Genomic DNA, 16,769 nt, shown 5'->3' with positions numbered 1-16,769 from the left:
TTAATTTATCTTAAAATAATTTATATCTATTTGTTTGATTTAATAAAAGTTTAATATATATTTTAAATAAATTATTTTAATTTAATTTGATTGATATAAGTTATTATCCATCAGAGATGAACCAAAGATAACATGATTAGAGGCTTCAAAATGGTCAATCACTTTAACTCCTTCGGATACATTTAAATTTAAAGAGTAACACAATAATTACACATTTTAGGGGTATATAGAAAAGCTTTGAACTTAGGAGACATCATTATTGAAAAAGATAATTATAAATTTCAATCATAAATTATAAAATAAACATCAACAATAAAAAATCTTTACAAATACATTTTTATATTCTAATTAATTATCAAGATCCATGTAATTATTTAAATAAAACTTGTTAGAATACCATTAAATATACCTTATAGCTTTATTATACCCAAATACGTCAAACCATGAGGAGAAGCCAAAACCCAAGGATTCTACAATCCGAGAGGTCCAACAGATTGATTGACAAAAGAAAATTGGTAGCAAGCCAGCATCCAACTCATTGCTTTCAGCCCGATGAGAGGCCAGGACCCACATACTACCAAGTTTGCACAGCGCCTTCTTAAGATTGTAAGTAAGGTGATACAAATTGAGGGGTCAAATCATTTCAACTTTTAAGAGTAGATAAAAACCATGTTTGTTAGTGGACTGAGTTTTAACTACGTTAATATTGATATTATTATTAATATAAAAGTTATAAATTTGAATATACTAAAACATATTTATATTTAAAAATTAAGGAGAAATTATAAATAGCTTTAAATATTGTATAAAAATATTATGTTAAAATTTTTACATTTTAAAATTAAATTCAGTCAATTAGAAAAACATGTCTCAATACTTTATTCATAGATATATAAAGCTACTTTGGGGGATATTGAGGTCAAAGGAATTAGAAAGACATGAACCACTTTTTCTATGGTATCTTTTTGTGAAAACGCGTTGTATGTCACGGTGGATTTGGGATTAAGTCGGTGACTCGGTTGGTATCTTATCCAACCTCATCTAATTAAAAAATAATTATATTAATTAAATATATTCATGATTAATATTATTATATTAATGTCAAAGCTGTTCTAATTTAAAAATAGCTATATTGACCAAATTATTACAAACTATAAATAATGAATTGATAATTAAAAGATGTTTAAAATTAAATTAAAATAAATTTAAATAAGGTTAAAATATGATGAAACTTAAATAAAAATAAATCTAGATTAAAATTCACAAATGCATAAATCTAGAACATCATGAGCTAATTTAGAATTATAAATTTTGGGGCAAAAGTGTTTTTTTTTTTTTTGCCATTATATTCATTTATAATTTATTATTGTCTATAGATGTACAAGGAAAACCAATCAATGTATGATACTTGGGAGTTAAGATCCAAAGTTCATGTTCCACTAATACGTCCATAGTTTTAATTTTATGTTAGATTCATCCAATTATACATTACTTATTTAATTAAATTATTCCTTCTATATTGTAGTATTTCAGTTTAATACAATTATTTTAATGTTTGCATCCCCAAGGTCGATCTTCCAATATTTTACTTACACTTGGTTATGTAATTTTGATTGAATTTGAAGCAACTTTAACTGTAATAAGTCCAACTTGCTTGTGTATTCAATTATGTTGTAATCAGAGTGAGTGAATTAACTCATAATATATATTAAAAAAAAACACAAATTAAACTCAAATTTTTACAAGCAAAACATTATCTTCTATAAGCGACAAGGTCTTACATATACAAAACGCACACATAGAGACATAAGCATGTATGTCCATGGCTACTCTCTGCTGAGAATGTCTAACAGTAGTTTTAGTGCCGTTACTGTTATACTGAAAAAACAGCAGATAAAGAAGCAGCTAAGGTAACCAAGTTAATTATAGATATAACCCCGACTACAAGGTTTACTTACGTGGCCATGATCCTTAAACGGTTTCCCGCCATAGTTTTCAGCTGCCCGCCTGCCTCCTGCAACTCGTAGCTTCGGTACTGGCCGGGGGACGGTAGATTCTAAAGTAAGGCTCACATGGTTCCTGATAGCAATTTGGTATGGGGCTGGCTTCTTATGATAAAGCGACAACCCTCGGCCAAAGCGTTCCTCTATAATGGCGAGGGCATCTAATCCGGCCAACCTTTTTAAGGTTATCAACTTGATGATATGCCGTGGTAGGTACTGAAATTGCTTGTTTGTTTTGCTGAGAATATGGTTAGAAGAGTGGTCCCGATATATAGGAAAAGTGTCAGGTTTGAAAGGGAAGCTTCCTGATAAATTTAATCTTTAACACTTACATCTTTTGTGAATTTTTTTTTTAACCTTGATTCTTAGAAAAACAATTAAATTTAACCATCAACCTTCTTATACAAAAAGTAAACTTATTGTTTTTATTAAATGTTGAGAGTTAAATTTGACATTATACCATTAACTAATAAATTGTTATCCTTCCTAGATGATGTTTTTATGATATAATAAATAGTAGGGTAATCTATTAAAAGAGTAATTTTTATTTGTTTCAAGTTACATTTTAATCACTTATATTTAAAATATTACGTTTTAGTCACTTACCTTAAAATAGATTTTAAATGCCAACGTGGATATACAATCAAGTAAATTAATTAATTTTTAATTAAATAAATTTAATTAATTGAATTTTCTAAATTAATTAAAGAAAATGTCAATTTGCTTTCCTGAAATAATCAAAACCAATGCACCAAATTAATCCTTGAACCCAAAAAAAAGAACTCTTGCTCTCCTTTTTTCTTTTAGTTTTTATTTCCATTTTGATTTAAAAAACCATCCACTTTCATACCCATCTTTGTTGAATCAAAATAATAGAAATCAAATTAGTGCTCCATCATTCGATTGGATTTTTATTCAAAATGGAAGAACAAATGATTGATTCAACGAAGGCTCAAAGCATAGATTACAGTAAGTAATGAGTTTTTTCTTTCTTTACTTAAGCTTTGGATTCAGATATTATGGATTTTTTTTTTGAAAAATGTGGTACATCTTTTCATGTTTTTTCTGCATATGTGATAGACAAAAAAGACATAATTCATCTTTGTTAATTTATGTATTGTCGGCAACCATAATAGCAAGCAGATATAGAGGTTGGTGCATTCATTTCTTCTTCTTCTTCTTCTTCTTCTTCTTTGTCCTTCTACTCTTCTCCTCTCTAGTGGTAAAAAAATAAAAAATAAAAGAACATCATCTATTTCTTCTTTTTAAATTGGAGAAATTGAGTTTTAGGGTAAAATTTTGTATTCTATATTAAAGAAAAGAATTTTAACTTTTCTCATCCCAATTAGACATCCACGTTGGCATTTAAAACCCATTTTAATTGTCACATCAGACTGCCTTTTGAGAGGTAATAGATCTTAATGGCAGAGTGACCATTTCGAAACAAAACGATAACGTAAGTAACTAAAACATAGTATTTCAAATATAAGAGACTAAAATAGAACATGAGGCAAACAAAAGTGACTATTTTAGTAGTTTACCTTTTAAACTTAACAGTTAACTTATAAAACAATAATCAAATTTAACAATCAACATTTTCATACAAAAAGTAAAATTATTGTTTTTATTAAATGTTGAGAGTTAAATTTAACATTATACTAATTAATTTATAAATTGTTATCCTTCCTATTAGATCTAGACAATGTTTTTATGATATAATAAATAATAAAATAATTAAAAATATATTTAACAGTTTACATTTGTGGAAACGATGAATAAAATAATTATTCTTAATTAATTATTAAAAATATCTAAAAAAATATTTTCTTACTAGAAAAGATAAGGGAAGGGCTAGTAGGTTTCCAATATTCCATCTTTTATTTTATTTTATTTTAGTCCATTATTCTTGATTAGCATGCATTATTGCATGGTGAAATGGGAACTACCCTCACCATTTAGGGCCTAATGCCGGTATCTCTATTGTGAGCTTTTTTCTTGGTCATCGCTGCCTTTTGTGGAGCCAGACGATTGGCTAACATACGACCCTTTGGGGGAAATATATAATTTACTGAAAGTACGGAATGTATACTTTTTCTTTTTGGTATTGGAATATATACTTTACTTACTGTTAAAAACCAAAATAGAGTCACCATCAGTCCTTTTTATTCAGAAGTGATTAGATCACATTAAAACTTTGTCATTTTAATAAAATGTTAGATTTATTAAAACGGTAAATTTTTTGGTCTACAAAATCCAGGAAATAGATTCGGGAGTCGATTACGTATAAGGAAGGGTTAGCACCCTTAGAACGCCCAAAATTGGTAGCTAGCTAATTACTTAATGTCTTGACATTGAACATTGAGAATTTGAAGAGAATTTAAAATGCGATCTCTTTTTACATGATGTTATTTAATTAAAATATCGCTAACAGAATTAAAACTTATGTAAAAGGTCTTCTTATCTCGAGGTAACCAAAATGAAAATGTCATGTCCCGTAAGTTAGGACACGACATCTCGAATCCTTGAAAATAAGATTGCTCATTGTTTAATTACTACTTAAATCTCATGCGTCTTTTAATTTTGAATAGGATATTCGATTACTTTGGTTCAAGGAGAAAGTCATACTCCGTAAGTTTGGAGCACGATCCCTCAAATTCCAAAAATAACTAACATTGCCTTGGTTTTAATTAGTTTTCTTATGCACTTGCACCGAAAAAAACAGATGAATGTATGTAGCAATATTTACAATGTATAATGACGGAAAAATTATGATATTAACAAAGTAACAACATAAATAATGAAATAAAATTACAATACTATAGTGAACACAATAACAAAAATAATAATAACAATAAGAAAATTATTTAATTAATAATACTATATGATAATAATGATAATAATAATGAAATAATTTAAAATGTATGATAAAAATATAATTACATAAAATATTGATATTTGAGCAAATTTTAACAAAAATAATATTAGTTAGCAACGATAATTACTTAATAGTATTATTAGTATCAATAATTAAAAATAAAGGACCAAAATAAAATAATCAGGAAATTCGAGGGAAAAAAAAGCAAGTACAGAGATGATAAACCGTAATTTATACATATTTTTACCCCATGTTTAACGCATTTTATGGATGATTTTCCATTAGAATTGGTGAATTCGATGCTCCTAATGCTTTAATTTCATGTTTTATACTTAGGAAGCATAGGAGAGCGAAAGGAACGAGAAACGGGCCAAAGTACGAACTTAACACGGCCTGGACTTCCTCACACGGGCAGACCACACGGCCATGTCAATTTGGCAGAATCGAAGCACGACTCACACGGGTATAGCACATGCCCGTGCCATTCTAACAGGCTCGAACACGGCCTGAAGTAATCGCACACGGGGATGTCACACGGGCGTGTCCCTGCCAAGCCCAAGTTAAGTTCAATTCGGAAATGGCCACTTTTGAGGGCTCATAGGCATTCCAAAGCCTATAAATACACCCTAGAAGAGGAGAAGATGGGGCACACAGAATAGGGAGTAAGGAATTACTCCAAGGAAGCCGATTGATTCATCTCAGAAGCCGGATTCATCATCAAGATTGAAGATCTCTCCTCAATTCCCCTTCAGGAGTTTTGGGTTTTCTTTATGTTTTGTATTCTTTATTTTTCTGAGATGTTTTCTTATTTAGTTATGAACTAAATCCCCTAAATACCTAAGGGGAATGAGACCTAAGACGAATCTTGTTATTATTTTCTAAATCGTATGATAAATATTTAACTTGTTCTTAATTATGTGTTCTTAATTCTTGTTTTGATATCCCAAGATACTGATTCAAGATAAGCTCTTATTCAGAGGAGGAATAGACCCTGGCTAAGAGTACATTTATCATAATTAAGCGGAGTTGATTGCGCGCCTAGACATAGGGTGACAAGATTTTGCCGAATTAGGGTGAAACCTAATAAGGGGATCCATAGATCTAGTTAATGCAACCCTAGAGTGTTAATTAGTGAAAAGTCTCGGTTATTCAATCTAGGGATTAGAAGTTATTAGTCTTCAATAGGGATAATAACATAACTTAGGGATCTCTACGGAACAAGTTGAATGAATAAATCGTCCGATTCGGAGCAAGAATAACAAGTAAAGTCTAGGTGGATTTGTCCTTAGGTATTATCTTAATTTAATTGATTTTTCCCAAAAGAAATTCCCCAATTCTTTTCTCTATGAGTTCTTAGTTTAGATAATTAGTTAATTAAAACAAAACCCAATTATTCTTAGGCTAGATAATATAAAAACAGTCATTACTAGTACTTTTAGTTCCTTTAGGATTGACAATCCGGTCTTGCTAAAACTATACTACTGTTCGATAGGTACACTTGCCTACATCGCGATAATAGTTAGTCCAAGAATGAGTAATTATAAATATTTAAAACCTATCATGAAATAACGCGATCAAGTTTTTGGCACTGCTGCCAGGGAACTAAGATATTAGGAACACTTAATTTTTATTACTTTAGCCATTTATTTTTATTGCAATTTAATTTAATTTTATTATTATTCATTAACTTACTTTTTCCTTCTCTTGGCAGGTTTTCATAGTTTATGACTAGAAGAAACCCGTCGGGACCATTACTTTTTAACGAAGAAATCGATCGCACAATACGTAGAAACCAAAGAGAAATAAGGCGAAGCTTAAGATAACGAGCAAGAAGACGATACTGAACCCCCAACCGAAGAGATGGCTGAAAACCAAGGCAATCAGATACCTCCTGCAATTGCGGTTAATCAAAATCCTGCTCCACGTACTATGTATGACTATGCTAAACCCTCTTTAACAGGAGCTGAATCGAGCATAGTTAGACCTGCTGTAGCTACAAATACTTTTGAATTAAAATCGAACACTATTCAATTTGTTCAGTTTGATGGTTTGCAGGATGAGGATCCCAACGCTCATTTAGCCAACTTTTTAGAACTATGCAATACATTTAAAATTAATGACATTTCTGATGATGCCATTCGTTTTCAGTTGTTTCCCTTTTCATTGAGGAACAAAGCTAAACAGTGGTTGAACTTGTTACCACGAGGGTCAATTACTACTTGGGAACAAATGACCGAAAATTTTTTACTGAAATATTTTCCGCCGGCTAAAACGGCTAAATTACATAATGATATCTCTTCTTTTGTGCAGATGGATTTAGAAACACTCTACGATGCATGGGAGAGATACAAGGACCTTTTGAGAAGGTGCCCTCACCATGGGTTACCGCTTTGGCTCCAAGTACAAACATTTCACAATGGTCTGAATCCTTTGACTCGGCAAATGATTGACGCAGCAGCGGGCGGAACCATAAATAATAAAACACCGGAAGATGCCTATGAGTTTAATGAGGAGATGTCACTGAATAACTATCAATGGCAAGTCATGAGAACAAAGCCAATGAAAACTGCCAGCGTTTATAACGTTGATTTGGTCACCATGCTCTCTAATCAGGTAGAACTCTTAAATAAAAAGATTGATGGTTTTCTTAATTCTTCACAGGTTCACCCAGTAATGCAGTGCGAAGTAAGTAGCGGTGGAATAAACCATTCGAAATACCAACCTTATGGCCATAACATGGATAACGAGCAATTAAACTACATGGATAATAATCATCAACCTCAAAACAATGCATATAGTAACACTTATAATGCAGGTTGGAGGAACCACCCCAATTTCTCATGGGGCGGTCAAGGAAATCAGAGACCACAACATCCTCCGGGCTACCAACAACCACCCTACCAATAGGAAAAGAAGCCAAATCTTGAAGAGATGCTCTCAAAGTTCATATCAGTGTCAGAAACCCGTTTTTAAAACACCAAGACAGCACTTAAGAATCAACAAGTGTCGATCCGAGGGCTCAAAACTTAGATAGGCCAGCTGTCCAAATTGATCTCGGAAAGACCACTAGAAAGTTTACTTAATAACACTAAAGAGCATGTCAAAGCAGTTACACTAAGGAGTGGGAAAGTGTTAGCGAAAGCTGAAAAGAAGTTACCACAAGAAGCCGTGGAAAGTGAAAGGAGGGAAGAAAAACCCGAAAATAATGACAAACCAGTACCGAAGGAATATAAACCACCAGTTCCATATCCAACAAAATTAAAAAAAGATCGCATTGATGCACAATTTGGTAAGTTTCTTGAACTTTTTAAGCAATTACATATCAACTTACCTTTTGTTGAAGCCATATCGCACATACCACTAAATGTAACGCCCCATACCCGAGACCATTTCCGGAGTCGAACACGAGGTGTTAATAGACTTAATTCATTACTTAAACAACTCATACAATTCATTTTAAAATTTCCAGACAAGCTGGCTAACTGCATCACAGTCGCTTTAAAAATCATATCTCGAGTTCCAAAACTCAAAATCCAATTCCGTAAATTTTTACTGAAACTAGACTCATATATCTATCTACTAATTTTTTTATAGAATTTTTGGTAGGGCCAATTAGTACAGTTTATTAGTTAAAGTCTCCCCTGTTTCAGGGTTCGACTACTCTGACCTCTGTGTATTACGAATCAGATATCTCCCTATACAGAGCTTCAATGACTATGCCGTTTGTCTCTAATAAAACTAGACTCAATAAGGAATCTGTACATATAAAGCATGACTTCTAATTATCTTTTTAAAATTTATGGTGAATTTACAAAGTCAGAACAGGGGATCCAGAAATCGCTCTGGCCCTGTTTCACAAAAATTTAAGCATCTCATAAAATATAACTCATATACCTGTTTTGTTCCATCCATATGAAAATAGACCCATAATTCTTCAATTCCATATATTATTCATCATCTAATTGTATCTCTACTATTTTTAGTGATTTTTCAAACTCATGTCACTGCTGCTGTCTGAATCTATTTTATGGTAAATTTTACCTATTTCATGGTTTCCATGGATTAGCTAGCAATTTAGCATAAATAACACCAAATATGATCATGATTAGCCATTCCAATGGCTAGTCATTACCAAGCATTCCATACCACTCAATAACCATATCATAAGACCATATATACAAAATGATTATAATGCTATACATGCCATACTCAAAATATACAAGCCATTATGCCAAGATGGTATACGGATAGTGTGAGCGAGCCTCAGACCGTTCCCGATTTCCGAGCTGGCTTGTCAAAACTACAAGGAATGAAAAGGAGGGAGTAAGCATAAATGCTTAATAAGTTCACATGCAAATAGCAAGTAACATAACCATATAAGCAAACATAAACATCATTTGCATAATCATCACCAAGACATTCATATCACATTTTCATTTATCATCTTACCATATTGTTGTTATATCGATTTTTCAACCCGAGGGTTAAGTACATACCTGTTCAAAGTATCCATTTCACAACACTTACCAATACATCTCTTTCATCTTGAGTATTCCTCCATTTCAGTAGAACTTTACCTGTTGAACACATCGGAATATAATTCGGATACGTGGAAAGTTTGCACATAAGTGCCACATATGTAGCCAAGCTACCATGTAACCCGCCCATAAGTGAACTCGGACTCAACTCAACGAGCTCGGGCGTTCGCATCCATAAGTGAACTTGGACTCAACTCAACGAGCTCGGATGCCTCGTTACATCTCTCGAACTCGGACTCAACTCAACGAGTTCGGACATTCGCATCCATAAGTGAACTCGGACTCAACTCAACGAGTTCGGATGCTCAACCATCCTAGTGACATGTCACTTGTATCCTAATCTATTCCTAAGGTTCAAGCGGGCTTTTCCTCGAACACTTATCCTTGCCGTCTTCCGTAGAATGCCGAAATCAATACTCAGTAACAATTATATTTAACAAGCGGTTCACATAATTTACATATTATTTGAAATTAACCACAAAGCATACATTTCATAATAAAATTCAACATAACATATAATTAACATCAATAACTTAAAATAACCATTATGCTACATTATTTACACATGAACTTACCTCGTATGCTAAAATGGCTACTTTTACCATTTCGTCCACAACTTGGTATTTTCCCATTTTAGCCCGAATTTTAGTTTTCCTTGCTCTATCATTTAAAATATAGTCTAATTAGGACTCACATTATTCAAATTGACCCAAAATCATATTTTAGAAAAATTACAATTTTGCCCCTAAACTTTTGCATATTTACACTTTTGCCCCTAGGCTCAGGAATTAAACTTTATTCCTTATTCTTATATTTTATAACATGCTGATCATTTTTCTCTTCTATGGCAACATCAAATTCTCACTCTAACATGTACTTATGACTATTAGGTATTTTTACCGATTAAGCCCTTTTGGTCGTTTTCACTTAAAACCGTGTAGCACAAGTTGTCTAACATAATTTAAAACCTCATATTCTATCATAAAACACCAAAATACACAAATTTCACCTATGGGTATTTTTCCAAATATGAACCCTAGGTTGAATTATTGCTAGCATAAGCTTAATTGAGCTATCGGGACTCCAAAAACGTAAAAATCATTAAAAACGGGGCTTGGAATCACTTACTATGGAGCTTGGAAGCTTGAAAAAAACCCTAGCTATGGAGAACCCTTGAAATTTCGGCCTAATGAAGAAGATGGACAAAATTGGCTTTTAATTTTGTTTTAATTCATTTTAATAACTAAATGACCAAAATACCCTTACTACTAAACTTTCCAAAATTCCTTCCATGTCCTAATTTTGTCCATGAACTTAAAATTGGTCAAATTGCTATTTAAGACCTCCTCATTAATATTCCAAAACAATTTCATACTAAAAACTTCTAGAATGCAAGTTTTGCAACTTATTCGATTTAGTCCCTACTTTCAATTTAAGCACTTTAGGCATAGAATTTCATCACAAAATTTTCACACAATCATGCAATCATATCATAGACCTTAAAATAATCATAAAATAATTATTTTTATCTCGGATTTTGTGGTCACAAAACCACTATTCCGACTAGGCCCAAAATCAGGATATTACAACTCTCCCCCCCTTCAAGGATTTTCGTCCCCGAAAATCTTACCAGAAAAGTGGTCTTCACTTTTAATCTCATATTCGGTGCCGAAGAACTTACACTTAGACTGTACCTCCAATACATCTCTTCAATTTCTCATATGATCTAAAAGCTTATAGTCTCAACTCTCAACTGTTCTTAAACTTTCAACCCTTCTCAGTTTCCCATGATATCATGACATAAAACCGGATCTCAACTTGATTTAATGGAGACCGAATTCCAAGAAATCCAACAATCAAAGAGACACGAAATTCCATGAATCTGATGAGTAGGAATTCATTCAATACAGATATGATTTATAGATCTCGCCAAACATTTAACAATAGGATACATCACATTTTCCTCTTTCCGCCATAGAAATAATTCTGATATGGCCTCAAAAATAATCCTTCTCATTTCCATCCCAATATCAACACTGACAAGGATAATTTTGATAGATCCCAATGCTCGACTTTAACCCCTTTAACAACTCCAATTTTATGTAACATCGGATGCTCTAAACTATCACATTACCTCACTGTCTTGAAACACATCACAATTCATACAACAGTACATTACTGAAAGTTAGGAAGTCTTTACTCAATGTAGACTAGTCTAGTTCAGACGCTTCAGTTACCAATATTCTCATCTATCCGAACTCTGTCAACACGTAATAAACTTTTTAGCTTTCACAAGATGGAAACCTTATCATTCGTAGTGACTTAAACTAATATCCAACTCTTTTCTAATAAATATACACTTCTCGTTCAAACTATTTACTCTTTTATCCGTACAAAATGAAATTCTATTATCAGACTTGGGAAAAATAATCCTGACATAATTGTCACATGAAATCTTTCAAATAAATAATTTACCATGCCGAATTGAAATTCGCGCTTTTATCACCTATGCCTTCTTGATGTCAAATCCTTACACGAAATTAGAAAATCCCAATACTAAAATCACCACATTACTAAGATCAAATTAGAAGTATAGTCATATTTGACATGATTATCACGAGTGAAGAATGCACTTGAACACGAGTCATAATTGACAAATTATGGAACAAAGATAACAAGGAAACCGAATAAAGAAATCCAAGATAGAAATCCGAATAAAGAAATCCGAATAAAGAAACCCAAGATACGATACTATGCCGAGAATCGAAAACCAAACTCATAGAGAAAATACGAGAATACCCGATAATTCTTCAAAGAAAGAAAGTCCGAAGAAAACATCATTTAATCCCACTGAAATCAAATATAACAAGATCAATATATCTTCCCATACATATATATTAGATGAAGCATCAAGTAGAAAAGCAGAATCATAATATCATACGTATTCTCTCATCAATTCTTATAAGACGAAATGAAATAGAATACCTGATGAAATAGAGCAATATAAATTATAAACCAACAGACTACGAATGCTTTCATCCAACACCAGAATTAGAAGACATTCCCATATAACAAGAATTTCTTCAGAAGATCAATAGCCATAGAAATATTTACGAGAACGGTAAACACATAGAACATCTCAAAAGAGACTGCTAAATCATCTAGTCATAACTGTCACACTCAGATAGTTCACATTTCAATTATCATTTCCCCAACTAGTTTTGCCGTCACAAATTTCATATTAAACCATTCACTAAAGAAGGCCAATTTTGAATAAATTTCGATTTACACTTTTCTCGACCTTGCACTTGAGTAATTCAGTTTACCAAGGAGAATTCCTTTTCTAACTGGGACAGTGCATAACTCCAATAATCTTTACGTCAATCCGATACTTTATTGGCTCTGACTTTACTTATCAGCTCATTTTCAATCTCTAATCATGCTTATAATTATTCTATCACTGTACTCTTTGGGTTCTCAACCGGAAACTTATTCAATACAAATCTCATGAAATTCCATTATAAGTACGACTTCGGTAAGGGGGAGGGGTTGTGGGACCTCTGACTCGACTTTCTTATACATACACATATGACACAACTTCCATCATCATAGTAACATCATCAAAATCATGTCATTCATTCATGTTGGCTTACACCAATTTTCCTATTGTCCCATTTAGACAATATACTTATGCATACATTCTATGTTTTCTATACAGCTTTACTTATCCATTCATTTAATTAAATTAATTCATGCTCATGACATTATATAAGGCCAAACAAACATAGATATTTGCATCACAATCACAACTTTCATTTCGTGCATCATCATGTACATATCATTACAATCATATAATTCAGTCCAACAATTTAACATAGATAAGTTCATTTCATTATAATCCTTTATCTCATAAAATTATATATCATTAACATTTATCAACATTCGACGTCCAAATCAAGACAAGGACATCTTCACTCGTATCATAATATTATGACCTTTATTCATACCTCTACTACTTTCTATTTATTCCGTTCATCTTATCAAGTAAGCCACATACACTACATCATATGAGCATTAAGCAAATATGAATATTTATCACAACATGAACTTTCATCTCACATATTATCACATATGTATCATAAACTTTTATTCATACTTTTCTTAACCGAGACTTATCATAATCATAACTTTACTCAAATACCTTCACATAACATTGAACATGGTCGGCACAGCTTCGGTTGGAGAGTACCTGCCTAAATAAGACGGTACTCATACGCGTCGGAAGACATCACACTATCACAAATCAGTGGCATGTATAGCTAAACTTTTACACATGCTCGGTTAGTCCGAGAACCGACTAAACCTAGCTCTGATACCACTAAATGTAATGCCCCGTACCCGAGACCATTGCCGGAGTCGAACACGAGGTGTTAATAGACTTAATTCATTACTTAAACAACTCATACAATTCATTTTAAAATTTCCAGACAAGCTGGCTAACTGCATCATAGTCGCTTTAAAAATCATATCTCGAGTTCCAAAACTCAAAATCCAATTTTGTAAATTTTTACTGAAACTAGACTCATATATCTATCTACTAATTTTTTTCTAGAATTTTTGGTCGGGCCAATTAGTACAGTTTATTAGTTAAAGTCTCCCCTGTTTCAGGGTTCGACTACTCTGACCTCTGTGTATTACGAATCAGATATCTCCCTATACAGAGCTTCAATGACTATGCTGTTTGTCTCTAATAAAACTAGACTCAATAAGGAATCTGTACATATAAAGTATGACATCTAATTATCTTTTTAAAATTTATGGTGAATTTACAAAGTCAGAACAGGGGATCCAGAAATCGCTCTGGCCCTGTTTCACAAAAATTTAAACATCTCATAAAATATAACTCATATACCTGTTTTGTTCCATCCATATGAAAATAGACCCATAATTCTTCAATTCCATATATTATTCATCATCTAATTGTATCTCTACTATTTTTAGTGATTTTTCAAACTCATGTCACTGCTGCTGTCTGAATCTATTTTATGGTAAATTTTACCTATTTCATGGTTTCCATGGATTAGCTAGCAATTTAGCATAAATAACACCAAATATGATCATGATTAGCCATTCCAATGGCTAGTCATTACCAAGCATTTCCATACCACTCAATAACCATATCATAAGACCATATATACAAAATGATTATAATGCTATACATGCCATACTCAAAATATACAAGCCATTATGCCAAGATGGTATATGGATAGTGTGAGCGAGCCTCAGACCGTTCCCGATTTCCGAGCTGGCTTGTCAAAACTACAAGGAATGAAAAGGAGGGAGTAAGCATAAATGCTTAATAAGTTCACATGCAAATAGCAAGTAACATAACCATATAAGCAAACATAAACATCATTTGCATAATCATCACCAAGACATTCATATCACATTTTCATTTATCATCTTACCATATTGTTGTTATATCGATTTTTCAACCCGAGGGTTAAGTACATACCTGTTCAAAGTATCCATTTCACAACACTTACCAATACGTCCCTTTCATCTTGAGTATTCCTCCATTTCAGTAGAACTTTACCCGTTGAACACATCGGAATATAATTCGGATACGTGGAAAGTTTGCACATAAGTGCCACATATGTAGCCAAGCTACCATGTAACCCGCCCATAAGTGAACTCGGACTCAACTCAACGAGCTCGGGCGTTCGCATCCATAAGTGAACTTGGACTCAACTCAACGAGCTCGGATGCCTAGTTACATCTCTCAAACTCAGACTCAACTCAACGAGTTCGGACATTCGCATCCATAAGTGAACTCGGACTCAACTCAACGAGTTCGGATGCTCAACCATTCTAATGACATGTCACTTGTATCCTAATCTATTCCTAAGGTTCAAACAGGCTTTTTCCTCGAACACTTATCCTTGCCGTCTTCCGTAGAATGCCGAAATCAATACTCGGTAACAATTATATTTAACAAGTAGTTCACATAATTTACATATTATTTGAAATTAACCACAAAGCATACATTTCATAATAAAATTCAACATAACATATAATTAACATCAATAACTTAAAAATAACCATTATGCTACATTATTTACAAATGAACTTACCTCGTATGCGAAAATGGCTACTTTTACCATTTCGTCCACAACTTGGTATTTTCCCCATTTTAGCCCGAATTTCAGTTTTCCTTGCTCTATCATTTAAAATATAGTCTAATTAGGACTCACATTATTCAAATTGACCCAAAATCATATTTTGGAAAAGTTACAATTTTGCCCCTAAACTTTTGCATATTTACCTTTTGCTCCTAGGCTCAGGAATTAAACTTTATTCCTTATTCTTATGTTTTATAACATGCTGATCATTTTTCTCTTCTATGGCAACATCAAATTCTCACTCTAGCATGTACTTATGACTATTAGGTATTTTTACCGATTAAGCCCTTTTGCTCGTTTTCACTTAAAACCGAGTAGCACAAGTTGTCTAACATAATTTAAAACCTCATATTCTATCATAAAACACCAAAATACACAAATTTCACCTATGGGTATTTTTCCAAATATGAACCCTAGGTTGAATTATTGCCAGCATAAGCTTAATTGAGCTATCGGGACTCCAAAAACGTAAAAATCATTAAAAACGGGGCTTGGAATCACTTACTATGGAGCTTGGAAGCTTGAAACAAACCCTAGCTATGGAGAACCCTTGAAATTTCAGCCTAATGAAGAAGATGGACAAAAATTGGCTTTTAATTTTGTTTTTAATTCATTTTAATAACTAAATGACCAAAATACCCTTACTACTAAACTTTCCAAAAATTCCTTCCATGTCCTAATTTTGTCCATGAACTTAAAATTGGTCAAATTGCTATTTAAGACCTCCTCATTAATATTCCAAAACAATTTCATACTAAAAACTTCTAGAATGCAAGTTTTGCAACTTATTCGATTTAGTCCTTACTTTCAATTTAAGCACTTTAGGCATAGAATTTCATCACGAAATTTTCACACAATCATGCAATCATATCATAGACCTTAAAATAATCATAAAATAATTATTTCTATCTCGGATTTTGTGGTCACGAAACCACTATTTCGACTAGGCCTAAAATCAGGATATTACAGCCTACATACGCAAAATTTTTGAAGGAGCTTCTAACAAATAAAAGGAAGTTCGAGGACTTATATACAGTAGAATTCAACGAGGAGTGCTTAGCCATACTCCAAAACAAACTACCAACTAAACTGAAAGATCTAGGAAGTTTTACTATCCCTTGCTTAATTGGTAGTCTGAATGTTGAAAAAGCACTAGCTAATTTAGGCGCTA

General features: G+C 32.6%; 1 protein-coding gene and 1 non-coding gene across 2 annotated transcripts in view; both read right to left on the bottom strand.

The window, feature by feature from the left end:
- Positions 1-1,725: 1,725 nt before the first annotated feature.
- The window catches only part of LOC128282114 (uncharacterized), a 34,584-nt gene continuing 19,540 nt past the window's right edge, over positions 1,726-16,769 (bottom strand). Inside the window, exons 2-3 of the mRNA XM_053020300.1 lie at positions 1,959-2,241; positions 1,726-1,878 (exon numbers count right to left, since the gene is read on the bottom strand). Coding sequence (XP_052876260.1) covers positions 1,732-1,878; positions 1,959-2,241 — 430 coding nt within the window. The 3' untranslated portion in view covers positions 1,726-1,731. The remainder of the gene's footprint in view (positions 1,879-1,958; positions 2,242-16,769) is intronic.
- On the bottom strand, positions 7,157-7,262 carry LOC128283115 (small nucleolar RNA R71). The gene has a single exon (XR_008273456.1). It is a non-coding gene; the product is annotated as a small nucleolar RNA R71 (small nucleolar RNA).

Source organism: Gossypium arboreum, chromosome 10 (genome assembly GCF_025698485.1).
Source record: "Gossypium arboreum isolate Shixiya-1 chromosome 10, ASM2569848v2, whole genome shotgun sequence".
NCBI classification, from domain to species: Eukaryota; Viridiplantae; Streptophyta; class Magnoliopsida; order Malvales; family Malvaceae; genus Gossypium; species Gossypium arboreum.
Note: the sequence above shows the minus strand (reverse complement) of the source record. Positions and strands in the feature narration are given on the sequence as shown.